The sequence below is a fragment of the Dendropsophus ebraccatus genome, chromosome 14, assembly GCF_027789765.1.
Source record: "Dendropsophus ebraccatus isolate aDenEbr1 chromosome 14, aDenEbr1.pat, whole genome shotgun sequence".
Taxonomy (NCBI): domain Eukaryota; kingdom Metazoa; phylum Chordata; class Amphibia; order Anura; family Hylidae; genus Dendropsophus; species Dendropsophus ebraccatus.
In genome coordinates, this window is record NC_091467.1 from 33,024,274 (window position 1) to 33,043,056 (window position 18,783).

The 18,783-nt window shown below is 43.0% G+C and overlaps 1 protein-coding gene across 1 annotated transcript in view; it reads right to left on the minus strand.

The window, feature by feature from the left end:
• SMARCD2 (SWI/SNF related BAF chromatin remodeling complex subunit D2) overlaps window positions 1-17,936 on the minus strand; it is a 32,951-nt gene extending 15,015 nt beyond the window's left edge. Inside the window, exon 1 of the mRNA XM_069953325.1 lies at window positions 17,145-17,936. Coding sequence (XP_069809426.1) covers window positions 17,145-17,243 — 99 coding nt within the window. The 5' untranslated portion in view covers window positions 17,244-17,936. The remainder of the gene's footprint in view (window positions 1-17,144) is intronic.
• Window positions 17,937-18,783: the final 847 nt, after the last annotated feature.

Here is an 18,783-nt window from a genome sequence, read left to right on the forward strand (position 1 = left end):
GTGGATGCATGCTAACAAGCCCACAATGCCGGGCGTAGGCAAATGGACTTGAAAAGGAGGAAGATTGGTAGTGCAATCTATCAGGCTTTTATTGCATGATCGGGTATGGAGTGGAGACACCATCACATGTTTCTCAACGTCAGTAAGCTAGCCAGACCATCTTCCGCCAAGGGAAATATCCAGTCGAGGAAACCACCTTCCAACAAGCCACAATCAAAAATGACAGGACTTGCGAAATACCCCAGCAAGGTATCACTCCACAGACAGCTGTTTCTGCGTATTTGCTCCTCATCCGTGTGGAGTAGGATTCTCACTAGTGGGAACAGAGCCTAGTAAGTGCATGCAAGAAAATAATGGATAACCTCAGGGAGATCCACCAAAACACTGCAGAGACACCATCACGTTTATATCAACGTCAGTTAATCTGGGAATATTGCCCCCTGGGGGCAAAGTTCCTAAATTCGCTGACACTGAAAAACATGTGATGGTATATCTGCAGTGTTACAGTGGATCTCCCTGAGGTCAACCATAATTTTCTTGAATGCCTCTGTCACAGACTGGCTGAGTGGCATTTCTGAGCCAGATTGTGACGTTGTAGGAATGGGAGATACAGGAGTCCCTCAGGGAACCGCGAGCAGTGGCGCTGAGAACTGGTAAGTATAACTTCTTTATTATAGAAGACTGAGACAAGGGTATCTGGCACTACATTAAAGTATTCATGGAGACCAATAACAGTTGTCAGATAGCAGTCAGTGAGCAATAGCATTAATTTCCCAGGATGCTCAGCATATGCAGGGAAGACATCAACAGTATGAATAGCGAAGAACACAGGGGCGGCACTCACTAGTGAAAAATAGCTTCAATCTTTATTGGAGTTCACTGCATGCTCTACTGGGAAGGGGGAAATGGATTGGCAGGCACTTCCCTGGACAAACGCTTTTGCGCCCACGGCGCTTTCTCAGTTCAAGTTTCCTGTATGCGGCTGCTGAACATTTTTAAAAACCGTCAGCGCAATGCATTATTACTTCTGAGCACACTTTTCTCAGAATTTCTCAGAGATTGAACCCCATTGATCATCTTTGATAGATGATAACAAGTTTAGACAGGAAAACCCCTTTAATCTCATAATAGAAAAATATATAATATACTGTATATATAAAATCAACAATTGCTGCTTGTGCTGCAGTCCGCACTGTTGCCGCAGCAACGGGATTTCTGGTGGGTTTGACCTTCTAATTTATAGGGAAACTGACGGCACAGATATGCATATCCATGTTGTCTGTTTCTCCTTAACCCCTTAAGGACAAAGCCAATTCCGATTTTTGCGTATTAGTTTTTTCCTCCTTGTGCTTAAAAGGCCATAGCACTTGCATTTTTCCACCTAGAAACCCACAAGAGCCCTTATTTTTTGCGTCACTAATTGTACTTTGCAATGACAGGCTGAATTTTTGCATAAAGTACACTGCGAAACCAGAAAAAAATTCAAAGTGTGGTGAAATGGAAAAAAAAAAGCATTTTCTTTATTTGGGGGAAATGTGTTTTTACGCCATTCGCCCTGGGGTAAAACTGACTTGTTATATATGTTCCTAAAGTCGTTACGATTAAAACGATATGTAACATGTATAACTTTTATTGTATCTGATGGCCTGTAAAAAATTTAAACCATTGTCAACAAATATACGTCATTTAAAACCGCTCCATTCCCAGGCTTATAGCGCTTTTATCCTTTGGTCTATGGGGCTGTGTCAGGTGTAATTTTTTGCGCCATGATGTGTTCTTTGTATCGGTATCTTGATTGCGCATATACGACTTTTTGATCGCTTTTTATTACAATTTTTCTGGATTTGATGCGACCAAAGATGCGCAATTTTGCACTTTGGGATTTTTTTGCGCTGACGCCATTTACCGTGCGAGATCAGGAATGTGATTAATTAATAGTTCAGGCGATTACGCACGCGGCGATAGCAAACATGTTTGTTTATTTATTTATTTATTTATTTACTTTTATTTATAACCTGGGAAAAGGGGGGTGATTCAGACTTCTATTAGGGGAGGAGGATTTTTACTAACAACACTTTTTTACACTTTTTTTACTTTAACAACACTTTTTTTTTTACTTTAACACTTATACTAGAAGCCCCCCTGGGGGACTTCTAGTATAAGTGCTTTGATCTCTCATAGAGATCTCTGCAGCATAGATATGCTGCAGAGATCCATGAGATAGGCACTCGTTTGCTTTCGGCTGCTGCAGCCGGAAGTAAACGAGTGCCGAGCCGGGGACGGCGCCATCTTGGAGCGGTCCCCGGCCGGCTTCAGAAACGGAGATCGCTCCTCCGGGATAACATCCCGGGAAGCGATCTCCGCCACTAGACACCAGGGAAGTGCTGCGTCCGGTAATCGGATGCAGCTGTCATGTTTGACAGCTCTATCTGATTACTGTATTAGCGGGCACGGCGATCGGACCGTGCCCGCTAATACCTACGGTCTTGGGCTAGAAGCGGCACCCGGGACCGCCGCGGTTCAGAGCGGGGTCGCCGCGCGGCCCCGCTCTGAACGTCCTTACCGGCATCAGGGTGTAAATATACGCCCGATGTCGTTAAGGGGTTAAAGTGTAACTGTCATGTTTTTTTTTATTGCAGAAATCAGTAGTATAAGCGATTTTAAGAAACTCTGTAATAGGTTTCATCAGCCAAAAAAGCCTCCTTCTGTACTCAAGAAGCAATCTCCCAGCCTCCCCCCCTGACTTCTTATCTGTGCATTATCAGGCAAACACATCTTCATTACAGAGAAGCCAGTGAAGACGGGCTCTGCTCTCTCCATTGTAAGCCTATGAAGGGGGGAGGGGCCGAGGGAGATGAGGGGGCAGGAAGAGGTGACATGAAGGTCAGCTGTTTGTAGACTCTCTGGGCACCTAAAACGCTAAATTCAGGTGTCAGAAAGGTCAGTGCTTATCTATGAACTTACTGAGAGAAGATTGCAGGGTGTTGTGCTGTGCAGAAATCCTCCGTGCTCAGTCACTCCTAACAGCCCCTCCCCTCTCCATAGCCACATAATGGAGACAGAAATCCTGCTTCATTTGATGTGAGGGGGGAGGCTGGGAGATCGCTTTTTCAGTACAGAAGGAAACTCTTTTAGTACATAAAACCTATTACAGAGTTTCTTAAAATCGCTTGTACTGTTGATATTTAATGTTTTCAGAAAAATGACCCTGAAATGACAGTTACGCTTTAAGTCAAAAGAATATATAAAGTTCATTCTAATTGGTCAGAGCGTTTCACGTAATCATTACAGGACCTTATGGGATTATATGTTGGGACTTCGTGCTTGTCACAATATTTCATGTTTCGGAACTACACGCTCTGTAATGCATTGCTGTGATATTTAGACGCCATTTCTCTGCGCTTTTCTTTTAGTGCATTGGCGGGACTGTGGTAACCTGTTTAAATTGTTGTTGTAATATACCGCTATAGGCTAGTATATAGAATCCTATTGTGTAAGGATAAGTCTGTTACATTAACTAATATAAATGAATTACTTCACACCTTCATTGTGATACATGAAGGACGGGCTGCACTCAGTGTCTGTGAGGGGATTGTTTGTGCTGAAGCCCATGCGGCGGAGATAAGATGGAGATTAGGATGACACTTGGGTGATTTAGTAGCTCTGGGCCGCATACAGTGTCTCCTGAGGTGATTTATAGCCACGAGAAGGTGAAGTCTATGAAGAAATGTGATTAACAGGCCGGCCTTGTGGAGCATATAATATAGTGTACATGCAGAGAGATGGGGCTGTAGTCGGAGGTGAGAGCAATGTGATAGGGGATGTATAGGGGAGATAAGTGCCAAAAATGTGCTTGTGGTGGTGTGGAATTTGCAGTAATACAACTCCCAACATGCCCTGACAACTGAATGGAAGTATCTTCCACACTATATTCTTCTAACTGTTGGAAAACAACTACTCCCAACATGCCTTGAGAACTGTATGGAAGTGCTCCCCGACCTGTGGCTCTCCAGCTGTTGCAAATCTCCCGGTGATCCCTGATAGTTGTACAGAAGTGTTCTCCAACCTCTTGCTTGCCGGTGGTGGCAGAACTACTATTTCCAGCATGCCTAGACAGTCTGAGTATTGTAGTTTTGCATTAGCAGGAGCATCACAGGTTGTAGATCACTGCATTAGGCTCTCTGTACTTGAGCGTAAAATACAGGTCGCACACACTGTCTGCAATAGGATTCAATTCTATTCTATGGGTCCATGCACATGACTGTGATGTCTCTGCCCTGATATTTGCCCGCCGTCTCATGGGTTCTTAGACTTCTACGGTGTGAGTGACTGTAGGCAGAAAAGTCTATTAAAGGGGAACTCCAGGTAGAGGTAAAAAAAAAATGAAACTTCTACAGAAGCATATAGCATTACTTACTTATCTATCCCAGTTTTGAAACTACCAAAAATTTATTTGTTTTGGGGTTTTTTGTTCTGTATTGTGTTTCTGTACTTCCTGGTTGAGCAGTTCCCAGAATGCAGTACTGTTTCCAGAATGCAATGCTTTCCCTCAGCTGTTCATCACAGTCCTCCACCCTGCCCATTCCCCCCCAAATCTGTTGCAGAACATCTAGGCTGTGTTCACACATTGCAGTTTTGGGCCATGTTCACGCAACGTAAGTTCTGTAGGTACGGCAGGCCGAGGGAATCCTCGACGTATACAAGCAACATACTGCTATAGCACAGTGTGAGTTCAACCATAGTGGCATACAGTTTTTCCTGGCTTATAGGTTAAATGTGTGCACAGAGCCTAAATAATCAGCTGCATACATGATTTTTTCTATGAACCTCCCCTTCAAATGTTTCCATGTACGACAATGATAACTAAATCCAAACTTACATGATTTATATTCATGCTGTTGGGAATTCTACATAAGCTGGAATTACATCCAAATGTGAGATATGTCTGCACAAAGGCAAGCTGAAATTTCATCCAAATGGGAATTATGTCTACACAAAGGCAAATAGAATGCAATGATATAGATATTATTTATGTACAAATGAAGATTTATTATCTGCATGTGAAGCTCAAATTAAAGGCAGAATTGTGTATGAGGTACTTTGGAATGTTAGATGAAAATGAGACGTTCTGTGATAGTTACTGATAAAGTTGTACAATCATTGTTGCTGTGAATTCACACATCATATTTCCACAGTTTGAGAAACCACAGCAATAAACAAGATTTGATTGCGAAGTGTTGTAGGGGTATTACGTTCTTGAATGTTATCCTCTATCCCTAAAGCGACTCTGTACCCACAATCTGATCCCCCAAACCACTTGTACCTTCGGATAGCTGCTTTTAATCCAAGATCTGTCCTGGGGTCCGCTCGGCAGGGGATGCAGTTATTGTCATAAAAACAACTTTTAATCCTGCAGCGCTGTGTCTAACGGCCGGGGCTTACATTTGTATATGCATTAGGCTGGCACCACCTCTCCGTCTTTCCTCCCCACCCTCCTCATCATTAGGAATGATCCAGGAACATTTACTGCTGTTTGAGCATTGCACAGGTGTATTAACGATCCAGCCCATGTACATTATACACACAGCTGATGAATAGTAGGCAATCTGCCTGGAGCATTCCTAATGATGAGGAGGGTGGGGAGGATGGACAAAGAGGGTGTGCCAGCCTAATGCATACACAAATGTAAGCCCCGGCCGTTAGACACAGCGCTGCCGGATTAAAAGTTGTTTTTATGACAATAACTGCATCCCCTGCCGAACGGACCCCAGGACAGGTCTTGGATTAAAAGCAGCTATCTGAAGGTACAAGTGGTTTGGGGGTGTAACGCCTGGAGTTGTGGATCCACTGAACCGTCACTAGCGATGGTAGTAACCAGGGAGCGGAGTCTAAGGGGCCGCTGGTTTTCACCAGAGCCCGCCGCCTGCGGCGGGATGGACTTGCTGCGGCAGGCGACCCCCAGGTCGCTACCCCTGGCTTGGTTGCTAGTGACAGCAGGCGAGGCGTGGCAGGAGCAGTAGGCAGATGATGGTGCAGGCAGAGGTCTGTAGGCGTAACCGCAGGTGGCAGGCAGTGCTCAGGAACAATGGGTAAGCAGCGGACAGGGACTAGGGACCGGGACAGCGGACAGGGACTAGGAACAAGGACTGAGGTCAGGAACAACAGGGAGCTGGGCCAAACGCTATGGGAAGCATGTAGAGGCTCCAACACGAGGGACAGGGCATTCTGGGATTTATAGGGAGTGATTGGTACAACTTCCAATTAGGGGCGGACTGGCCCTTTAAATCTGAGACAGCCAGCGCGCGCCCGCCCTAGGAGGCGGGGACATGCGCAGGCCGGCACAGATGGAGACAGGAGCGGGGCGAGGTAAAACGCACCCCGGGGCCGAACAGGTAGCAGCGCCGGGTCCCTGCACATGGACCCCAGCGGCTGCATGTGGCCGAGAGAGGTCGCGGCGGCAGCCCGGAGCACGGGAAGCCAACGCGGCCGTGACAGGGGGGTCAGATTGTGGGTACAGAGTCGCTTTAAGACGTCATTGGCGATAGGGATACATGTCATTTCTACAATGATACTTAAACTTTAAAGAAAGATCTATCAACCAGGGCAAAAAGAAGCCACCTGCTAACTCCACGATGACTTACGGGTCATTCACACGTCCATAGAATTCCGCCCGTACAGCTTCTGTATGTCCTGTAGGAAGTGGTGCATTCTTTCCAGTGCTCTCTGCTGCCACCTCTGTCCATTTCAGAAACTGTCAAGAGCAGTAGCAAATCCCCATAGAAAACCCTCTCCTGCTCTCCAGACTGGAAAGAATACATCTCTTCCTGCAGGACATACAACAGCTGATAAGTATTGAACTACCCCTTTAAAGGGAGAGTGAGTTGACCCCTTGATTGGCAGCCTAAGCGCTGGAAACGTAAAGCAAAACCCAGCACTAAGGCTGCCAATTAAGTGTGAGTGGCTGAGAAGAGAGTGGAGAATGCCTGGCAACATGCCTACTTACTGGGCTCTAGGATCAAGATTTTGAAAATGAAATTGCATTGGAGGACTGTGCCCGGCAGCTGTAAGGTATTTGGGCCAACTCACTCTCTCTTGAGGTGATTCGGTCCCTCTAAGGCGCATGCCATAATTTTGCTCAAAAACACAAAGGCCAGATGTTGCCTGTTAGTAAGGAAAATAACACAACCATATATATATATATATATATATATATATATATATATATATATATATATATATATATTTATTTTTTTCCCACTTGCTAATGATGTTTGAATTTAGGGAATTTTATGGACGCAGAGTCCAAAAATTACAATAGTGTTGCCAAATTGGCTCTCTCTATGAAACACTGGATACTCTTCGAATAATGATTTTACCCTAATATGACCTGTAGCTGCTGACATGCGCATCTCTTTTTATTGCCTGTTCAAGAAATCCTAAAGAACAGTATAAAAAATATTGAAATGGCAAGATCACAGGGAAAAGCAAGATCACAGGGAAAAAGTGAGGTGGCTGTCAAAGAAGAACGTGACTGTAGGTGCAGCTTTCTTGGGGGGGGGGGGGGGGTTCACATTCGCAGATTATTTTTTACTTTATGCTTCACATTTTGTGGCAGTTTTTCATTCATTTTTTGAGTCAGAAGTGGCTTCAAAAGTAACTGGAAGTATAAAGGAAGGAGCCTGTTCACATCATGATCTAATAAAACATTCAGGGTATACGTTGGCATCCCAAAAGGGACACTGGCGTATACTGCAACGTACTGTCAGAGGGGCCATTGAGTTTAATAGACCAAACATAGTTACTATTCGACTACATTTGCTCTCCTAAACTTATTAGACCCACTGACAGTATGCTGCGGTAAATATAGTCTCAAACGGTGATGTGGACAGTCCCTTATGCTACAACTTGCTGGACCCACTTCCTGATTTGGCTCAAAAACTCCCAACCAGTCCTCGGTTGACTGAAAAAGATCATTCTCCCAACACTCTGTGGAAAGCTGGATCAATTTGTTAAGGTTTTGAACAAAGATTACTTTCAAATACATTTGTAGATGGTTCCTTGAACAGAATAGTTTGACTTCCCTGAGATTTGTACACAAATCTGTAAACTAAGAACTTAGATAACCACAAAATAGTAGTATGGGGAATTGGTAGAAAAAAATTATAATTTGGGTACTAAAATACAGAAATGGCATGTGTTGTGTTTTTTTTTTTTTTTTTTTTCGGGGGGCTCCTTTTATTTCTTCCCAATGAGCCACATCATGTTGCTACAATTATCGTCAACATTAAATGGCTATTAGGTGGAGAACTGGGGGCACAGTCAGTTATAGAAAGTACCTCGGCACCCTCTCTATCACTGGCAGTCTTCACAGCAGGTTAGTCAGCCAAATAATTAGTAAGACTCAGTCCGCTCACCTGGACCTTTTACGATGGTGCTCTGCTAGCATCCAACCAACCAGATCAAGTATAATTCATGCAAAATGAAAAAGATGCAGCAGCACTCATCCAATATTGTAAAAGTAGTCCTTTATTCCTTCTCAAGGCCCTATTACATAAAGTGATTATCTTCCGTATTCGTCCGGTACTGAACATTACATCTGACAACCGTCTCGTGTAATAAAAGACAACGATCAGCCGACATGCACAATTTCAGCTGATTGTTGAAAAGTAAACAATAAGGATAGCAGCGATTTGCTGCCATCACTCGGCGGCGGCATCGGCGGCAGACCACCGCTATTTTCTATGGGCTGCCTGGACAATCTAGCGATCACCTGGGCAGCCCCCCGCAGCCCATTGCAGCTACCCACGCTCCCGGCTCTTACCCACTCACTGACGATGTGTGTAATAACGCCAGCAGCAGAGAACGAAGAGCAAGCAAGTACTGACCTGACAGGTCGGCACTCACTTGCTCCCTCTCATCACTCCGTGTAATAGGCGCTTTACATTCTCAGGGTGCGAACAAGCAACAGGCCTGTTGCTTGTTTGCACCAATAGCATGTAAGAAGGAATAAAGGACTACTTTTGCAATACTGGATGAGTGCCGCAGCATCTTTTTCATCTTGCATGAATTATACTGGAAGGTAACAAGTCCACAGTGTTGGGAATGCATAAGTGGAAACCTGGCCTTAAAGGGAAACTGACAGCATGAATATGCATATATCTGTACTGCCAGTTTTGGATGCATGAGAATCACATACAAACCTTTGGCAATCCTGTGTGATCCTGTGTCTTTTGTAAAAATGATCTCTACTTCTTGCTGACACTGTCATAGAGATGGGTCTTTGACACTGTCTGCGCCTGGCCCACTGTTTGCATTTTTATTCCGCCACCCCGCCTCCTCCAGAATGATGACAGCCATCTTGCGTTGAAACCCCACCCAGCTGAAGATAAGCTGGCTGCCAATCATTCTGGATGAGGTGGAGGCAGCGGTGGTTAGAGAGCAGGGCAGGTGCAGACAATGTCACAGACTGGTACTGAAGACTCTGAATCACACAGCATTTTATGCATCTGGAAACTGGCTGCGCGGATATATCCAAACTTGTGCTGTCAGTTTCCAGTTATCAAGCTGACAGTTTCCCTCTTTTTTAGTTATCATGCTTTAAAACACAGCTATACTTACCAGAGATCCAGGTCTAGTCTCCTGAAGGCAGCTTTTTGGTCTTGTGCTGGTTAAAAAAAAAGAGACCAAATGTAAGGAAGTCCCAGCCAGTACAGAGTGTCACGGCTCAATGCATCTTTCAATCAAATGACTGCCTTCTCTCTCAGCATGAAGATGGCCGGGACTTCCTGTGTTTAGTCTCTTTTTTTTAACCAGCACAAGACCAAAAAAACTGCCTGCTGGGGACTAGACCTGGATACAAGTAAGTATAGCTTTTTTTTTTTTTTTAAAGCATGATAACAAAAAAATAAAAAAAATAACGTAAATTGAAAACATGCTTTATATCACATCCTCTACTGATTTAGATTCTGAAGGTAAAAAAACAGGTACCCTTTCAACAAAAAATTTTTTTAAAGAATTTTTGGTGATTTTTTTTATTTTCCATTTTACTATCTATATTATAAAATGATCCTGAAAGCTTAAGAGTTTTTATTTTAGGTTTGAAAACTAAACTAGACCTTCTGTTCTGTACAAAAAAATTTCCAGTAGTGTCCGTTTTATCATCACAGACAGGAGTACAGTGAGCGATGACACCAGTATATAGATAACAGAGATACACACAAGAGCTGTTGCTCACAATTCGACCACACTCTTCTGTGGAACTAGCCCTTGGAGTAAGCTCACAAATGTGTCTTACATAAAGAATAGGGTCTGAAGATGTTCATAGTGTCTATGTCCATGAGGTTTGCCATAAGGCATGTCACTTAGCCCCCATAATAATATTCTACAAATAAAAAAAATACAATCAGAAAATAGAAACAGATTAGTAAAATACAACATGTTCCAGTATCTGGATCTAATCAGTAAAAACAAATCTAGGCCATACATTCCCTTTAATTATAGTAACATCTGGCTACAGGTCCTCTTTCAGATCTTTCCAATTTGTCATCCATCCAGCATGAATTATAACAGGTCCCTACAGAATTGCTGTTGGAGTATAGTGACACGGGTTGTTTATACCGCCTCAATTCTGGTGCGTTTATCTGTTATATGCACATAGTTTGTACTAACTCTGATAGTTGGAGGGTATTTTAGCCCCTTAAGGACTGAGCCACTTTTTATTATATATTTTTTTTTTTTACTTTCTAAGAGCCGTAGCTGTTTTTGTCTTATTTTTTTTTTTTTTTTTTTTTTTTTTTTTAATTTTCCCTAGAGGACATTACTTTGCTATTATAATTTGCTATTATAAGTTAAAGGGGTAGTTCAGAAAAAAAGAAGTTTACCTGTATTCATCATGGACACTTGGAAACCTATTCTGCAACCAAATTCTAGATCAATGTGAATTAGAAAAATGCACAGTGCACACAATAGGCATAAAAAATAATAAAAAAGAAGTCCCTGGAGGTACAATTTAAGCCCAGGGCTCTACAATGGGGGACCTATCTTAGCACCACACAAAATGGCCCTAACTTATATAGGGCTTTGTTCATACACTTTAGTTTTTAAGCTAATCCGATCCATCATATTATATTGTGCTGCCCACAATGCTGACACCATTTCGTTGTGTTCTGTATTCAAGCATTTTCTCAAGGGCTTTCCTTTATTTTCCTAACTTTCAGTCTTATGATAGCTCCCACCTTCCTCTTTCCACTCCCGCAGACCAGGTGTGCTGTTTACACACCTCGCCAAGCAGGAAAGACCAGATTCCTCTCCAAAGGCTGAACAGTGCATGCTGGGAAGTCGCTGTTACACTTAACGCTTCTACTGCTATTGTGGGAGGGAAAGTAGACAAACACAGGGCAAAGCTGTCGTGTAAGACGTTACCGATTAGGACTTCTAGCAATAAACTCTCCGGCCTTCTCCCTCCATATTGTAAAAAATATATTTGGCTTATTATAGCAAAACACATTCTGTATCTAATGTGTGCCCGGTCACTGTATTCTTCACTTTCTTATTTTCTCTTGTTGCAGCGTTGCAAATGTTAATCTCGTGGTTGGTCTGTGTCATGAGGTAGTCATATGCTGCTGCTCTTTGAGAGTAGGGGAGGGGAAAGATACAATGATGGGATTTTTATCTGAAAGCTAATTATTTGCAGTAAAATTATAAAACGCTGACTAATATCTGAGCCATTATATACTTATTAACATAATTAAGTCCAGGTAGTTAAAATGTTCCATTTACTTGCACTTTGTAGCCTATAAAGTCTATTTCTTCACCACGAACTAAGGTCTAATTTCTTAATATTGTCAACACACAGAACATTCCATTTGGTTAAAGGCGTATTACGGGAAAAATTTACTTTTCCCCTATCCACAGGATAGAGGAAAAGTAGGACCCCGCCGGCTCTGTTATGAATAGAGCCCCGAGTCGGCACATGACCTGTGGCTCTATTCATTCCTATGGAGCGACGGAAAGAGCTGAGTGCACCAGAAGAGCGATGTACTCGGCTCTTTCCATTGCTCCATAGAACTGAATAGAGCCGTGGGTCAGTTGTCGACTCGGGCTCTATTCATAACAGAGCTGGCAGGGTTTGATACGGAGATGGCCGGGGGGTCTCCTATGCTGTGGATAGGGGAAAAGTAAAATTTTTTTCTGAAATACCCCTTTAAGGCTTGTTTCACACAGAGTCTGTGTGTCAGTTGTAGTTATATATTCTCTAGAGAGAGAATTGAAGACAGTGCTCAATGGTGTAGTATCACCAGGACATGATATAATTCAAAGGTAGTATATGCAGACTCCCTCACCTGGCGGTGTTGTGCAAGCATGAGGTGCAACTCTCCAACAGCATGAAAGAACTAAGACTGCAGCCTCCCTGTGAACCCATACAGGGGTAAGTAAGCGATAGAATCCTCCAATCCACAAAGAGCAATCACATGTTTTTCGGGTGCAGATCGTCCACAAAATGCAAGGTGCAATGACCAAATAAACAGTTATTAAAATATGTAACAAACCAAACCATCACACAAGGTGATTCAAGGACGAAACTTAATATATGTGTGTGTTGCTGCTTGTATATATTATGCACCTGAAGAAGAGTTGGGTCCAGCCCTGAAACACGTTGTACAATAGTTTGTTTTCATATATATTTTGATCAATTTTATATGGTCATTGTACTTTGCATTCTGTTACGATCTGTTCCCAAAAAAACTGTGATTGCTCTTTGTGGATTGGAGGATTCCATCTTGTAGTTATACATTGGCATCCTGTCAACACCCAGGATGCTGATGTAAACCAGGGTTTAATGCCGTGGGCTATAATTACCCCGAATGTAGTCATCTAGTGACTATGTTTGGGCCACTATATGTTTATTTAGAAAGACTGCTGCACTTTTGAGTTCTGCTGATTGAGCTTCAGAATATCATTGAGTCTATGGGACAAGCGGAACTTCAAGCGGAGTCTGCCGCGTGGCCTCCACTTGAAATTTTGGCGTGTGTTCCATAGTAGGAAAATACCCTATGATAGTAATCGGGGCTTATTCTGAAGATGCCATGCACCTAGCCCTACATAGCCTCACTTGGTTGAATGTGGGTCTATGCTACATTTTACATGAGAGCTATGAGCCTCATGCATGAAGCAAATGGACAGATTCCACCTTAAAACGCAACTTTCAATTAATCCTTCGTATTTTTCAATAACTTGAGATCAACTTTCCAAAACTGGATAATTGAAAACAATATAACTTTTTTTCTGTTCTGGCAGAATTATTACTTTGTTATAACTTGCACGGCTGACTTTCTCATGAGATTTGTTTCACCTCTGACGGCTTTTACTGACTTTTACAAAGAAGAAAAAAAATAATAGTCACTTTCTATTTGACCCCCTCCTCCTCTTCTTCACCTAAAGTGCCTATAAGTCACTCAACAACAGTGAGGCTAGACAAGTTAAGACACAGCAGTCAAACAAAGGCCTAGTCAGCACCACGGCTCGGCATTCTCTTTAATTTGCTGCCTTCTAGCTTTTGGCTTTCTGGGTAATCCTGCTTCAAAGAGTACACGTTCTAACCTGGATACCCCCAGTCACGGAATACAGAAACAATTGTTCTATGCTTAGAAACAGGGCTAAGGGACCTTTTATACTGGCAGATCACTGCAGGGATATAAGTGTGGATTCACTAGAACCCGATACGAGCGCAGATCAACTATGTACAAGTCGCAGCACTCCATTCATTGTATATAAGAGATGCTGGAGATAGCCTATCACTGTATTTATGTATTGTATGTGAGAAAAAGTTCAAGAATTTAGAGCAGTGTTTTACTGTATATCTGTCTATAGGGAATTTTAGTGTACCATGTAATTGGTGCTAGTGATTGGTTGAATGGGGGCATATGGCTCCAAGATGAATAGAGATAAACCTGGCGAAAGAATGTTCGGTAATGCACAAGCAAGAATGAATAGAGTGTTCATTTGTGTAACTTTAATTTTTTTTAAAGTCTTGTTGTTAGCTATAGGTCTGTACCAATAGTACTTCACGTAACAAATTATGGTGCCAACAGGAAGTAACACTGTATTCTCCCTTAGAGTAGGACTTTAAGGGAAAAATACTTCCTTAAAAGTGACATGTGATACTGCATGCTAATGCCCCCTCCCCTACATGCATCTTTGTATAAAACCTGATTCACACAGTTATAGTATGTCACCAGAATAGGGTATGGGTGGTGTATGTGGGACATACAGTATGTATTAAGGATTCTGAACACTTCAAACACACAATCAAACAGCCATCAAACACACAATCGGGTCATCTGAGTATGCTGACCAAATAATTTAGGTTATTTATGGATAACTAATCACAAAAAAAAAAGTATCTTCATTGTCCCTGAAAGTTAAATCAAGGCTTTCCTCTCATCTACGTGGCAGCAGCAGCTCAGTACTCAGTATAACCTCTTACTTGCTGTGCTGCTGCTGCTGTTTCTTTAATTTATGCTGACACAGAAGCTTGAAAAGTTGGTGAATCAGTAACCTCTTCTCGCCTCACATCTCATCTATAGTAATGTACTATAAATCATATTAATCATAAATAAAGCGTATAAATAAGCATATAAATAAGCATATAAATAAGTGTATAAATAAGCATATAAATCATAAAGCGTGTTCACTCCAGTGCACTATATCATGGCATAATAGGAGTAAATACTGTTCTGTAAAACCATGGAGGTTTTTAAAAAATCTTTTAAATGGATAGGTACCCTTTAAAGATTTTTCTTACTTTCACAAAGGCATCAATGTACCCAGTGGCCTAGATTTGTTAGTCTGTCTGAGACAGCAAATTGTTTGATTTTTCAATAACATCCAATCAAATGTCAGCATTCTTTTCTCAAATATTCTCAAGTAAAGGGGAAGACTACATGGGCCAAGTCGTCATTTTCATCTTCTATGTTTCTAAATTGCTTAAAAGATGAGCTGTGATCGGTTTTCTTAAAGTGAATTTACCATCAGGTCTATCGCTTTGGGGTTTCTATTGGCACTGGCGCGGGTATGTCGGTGCGGGGATGGCGCATTTCTTTTTTTGAACCACCACCCGGTTCCCAAACACAGCGCCGGTCTATTCCCGAGCACTGGCCCACCGCAAAGCAATAGAGACAGGCCCTCCATTATGACGATCTCCCCTGCCCTCTGTGATGCTGTTCTATTGACTATCCTATTAGACCATTACTTTCAACAATTATGTATCATCTGGAATGGTGGTGTTCTCACCTGTCGCTTGTGGGCAACGCGGTCATTCAAGTTTACAATATTAAAGAAACAGCAATAGAGGTCTGTATACCTAAACAATGGAAATGCTACTTAAGCTGTCCATACAAAGAAGTTTAATACTAGTCGGAATTAGGCTGATCAATTGCATATGCAGTAGTTGCAAACAATCTGACTGTCGTCCATGCCAGACTGAACTGGCAAATCGGGGATAAAGTTAAAAAAATTGCAAACAAAGTGGGCTTGTGCAAAGAGGCCAGTGATTTTCTATAACTGGTCAATCATGTCACATTTGTTCTTTAGGGTAGCATTACACGGGCCGATGAAGGCCTGATAGTAACTGTAAACGAGCGCCGATCTGCCAGATCGGCGCTCGTTTACTGGGTCTATTACACGGCCCGATTATCGTTTAACAAGGGCTGCAGGGACAACATTACCAATGTCCTTGCAGCCCTTGCTTAACTTTATACATTACCTGTCCAGGCTGCAGGGCTCCTCTTGCGCTCTTCTCCCCGGGTCCCACCCCACTCCAGAGCGGCCTGTTTGAGCTGACCCCTCTGAAGCTAGAGCGCGTGGGACCCAGGGAGAAGACCGAGGAGCCCTGCAGCCTGGACAGGTAATGTAAATCATCAGTCGCCGGCTGCGCTTACGCATACACATAGGTCGGCTGCCCGACAATTATTATTATGATCGTTGTCATTGGCTGATCATTGTATGTATTACACAGAGCGATAATCGCCCGAATTGGGCCAATTCAGCCGATTATCGTTCTGTGTAATAGTACCCTAAGCCAACAGAGCCTTAGGGCCATATTACACGGCCGGGGTCAGTAATTGGCCTTCAGAGACCACTTCTGAAGTTTTCGTGGTGGCTGTGGGACCAGGCAGAAGCCAGGAAGATATCAGCGGGCAGAGGCACTGGGGAGCGTGGTCACATTAGTTTGCTGTTGACCACGCAAAGATATTACACGTAGCAATGCGTCGTTGGCGGACAAAGATTTTAGGATCTAAAAGGCACGCCTAGACAATGACAGCTTATTACATGGACCGATAATCTGCAGAAATGGCCTGATTCGACAGATAATCCCTCTATGTAATAGGGCCCTTAGCCAATCCAGCAAGACAGCCCATATTTTTCAGACAGCAATCTAACTAGAACCTTCACGAATGATTTTTCTCATATCGTTTTAACTTTTTCTCTGATGTGTATGACCTCCATTAGGCCTCATGCACATAATAACCTGTATGGCAGCACAGAACTCCAAACTGCTCTTTAATCTGGAGCAATAAGGGATCTGTGTGATGTCCTACAACATCCAGCAGAGCTTCAAGCACTTGTATGGCCATGTTCATGAGCCCCAAGTGTGATGGTGCTCTGCGGACCTACCGGAATATACAGTAACATTCAAATAATCATTTACCATTGCAACCTCATGACTATTCTGTATTATTAGTCAGAGAAAAACATATAAAACTCACTTGTAAGGCTATATTCACACTAACATGGGCCATTGTTATTAAATACGGCCGTTGTTTTTACAGAGTGTGAACCTAGCCTAAGGTGGAATATCAGGAATATCTATCTATCTATCTATCTATCTATCTATCTATCAATCTATCTATCTATCTATCTATCTATCTATCTATCTATCTTTCTATCACATTCTATTTCTAGGCTGAACGCAGTGGATTATCAGACATCCCTGACTATCAGATGCTAGATGTGAAGATTTTGGGTTAATGCTGGAATTGCTACTTAAACGTTTTCTTTTATATTGTAAGTTGAGCGAAGTTGTACACACACACTGAATAGAAGTAGCTCTCTGGAAGAACTGTTCCTATTATCATGTAAATTACCTGGTAAGGTCCTGGTGGGCTCCTGTACAGTCCTGGGCTTGGTCCTCGCATCATATTCATTGGACTTCCTGGTGGGAGAGGTGGACCTCTGGAGGACATGAGGTTACTTAGGGACACTGCCCTTATAGAAGTGCTCCTCAGTGACCCTGTATATACACGCTGGGTCTGCTGCAGCCTTGTCAGCTAGTGAATTCTACCTTTTGTGAAGATGCGTAACCACCCTCCTCTATATATAGAGTTGTATTCTTCCTGTTCCTGTATTTTTTCTGCCCCATACAGCTTTGGGTTGTATAGTATACTGCCTGTTGTATATCACCTGCTTTCCTACCGCCTTATCCTATGTGCATTATAATCCAGCTGGAATGTGTAACCTGTGTGATATGTCCAGCACAGCACCGCTTCCTCGTGTGGGTCAGTTTGCAGGCACCTCCTTTGTACAAGTCTTGTGCAATCCAGCCTCCCTGTGCACTACTAGCTTCAGCTTCCTCCTGTGTGTAACTTTAGCGCTGTGTAATTTCCTATGTCTCCAGCCCAGTGTGGATCTTCTTTACAGTGCAGTCTGTTCCTATGGATTGTATGTCCAGTCCTCAGCAGCCTCCTGTATATACAAGTCCAGCCTCATGTGTATACCTCCTCCACAGTCCTGTGTGTGCAGTGCAGCCTCCCCCGCTGTGTAGCTGGTACTGGGCTCTTGGTCTCATAGGAAGTTATTGGAAGGTTTTTCTGTTGGTGTCATCACTTCCAGAGAGCTGTTTTGCAACAAACCTCCCATCTCATCTTTGCCCTCCCTCTTTCACCCCTTTCCTCCTCTTCTTATCTCTCCCCTCCCTTTAGCTTCTCCTCCTTCTGTCATCTCCTCCCTTTCTATCCTCTTTATTCATTCCCAGCCCTCCCTCCACCTCTCACCCCCTCCAGTTACCACTCCTACCCTGTACTTGCCCTGGTCTGTGTCTGTTATATGTCACTAGTGCAGATTTCCTTACCACTTATCTCTGCCCTCCCACATGCTGGTGTCCTGTCTGGGATCTGGCACTGCCATCTGACTCTACGCCCTCTCCCTGCCCTCTCACCCCCTTCTAGGTTCCCTCCCCTGTTTTCTGTTCCATGTGCTTTGCAGACTTTGATCTGGTTTGCTCTCACCTATTTGCCGCTGCTTTTGATCATGCTCCCTTCTTCTTCTCCTTTATGCATGAACATGCAGCCAATGAAATACTACTTGTGTTCTCAATGAGCTTGATCAGTAGTATCATACACATACAACTGAACTGGACACCTTACATAGGTTACAAGAAGTCAGATGCAATTCTCTAGATACAATAGATACTTTTCACCAAGATTTGGCAAAAACAAATAAACAGTGTCCATCTTTCACAAACTTGTGGTTTCGCTTTCACTTCTGGAAGCTCTCACTATAGATATAAAAGGTGTCTATACACTGTAAACATTGTGCCAGTTTTCTGCTCAAATGAATGAAGTCCATTCCCTCACTTTTTTCAGTAGAAAGTACATTTATTGATATAAAAAAATTGCATTGCACAGTAGTGATGAGCGTACATCCCCACGTTCGGTTCGGATACCGAACACGAAGATAAAACGGAATGATCGTGATCGGTTTGTGTTCGGCAAACATTCACAAACA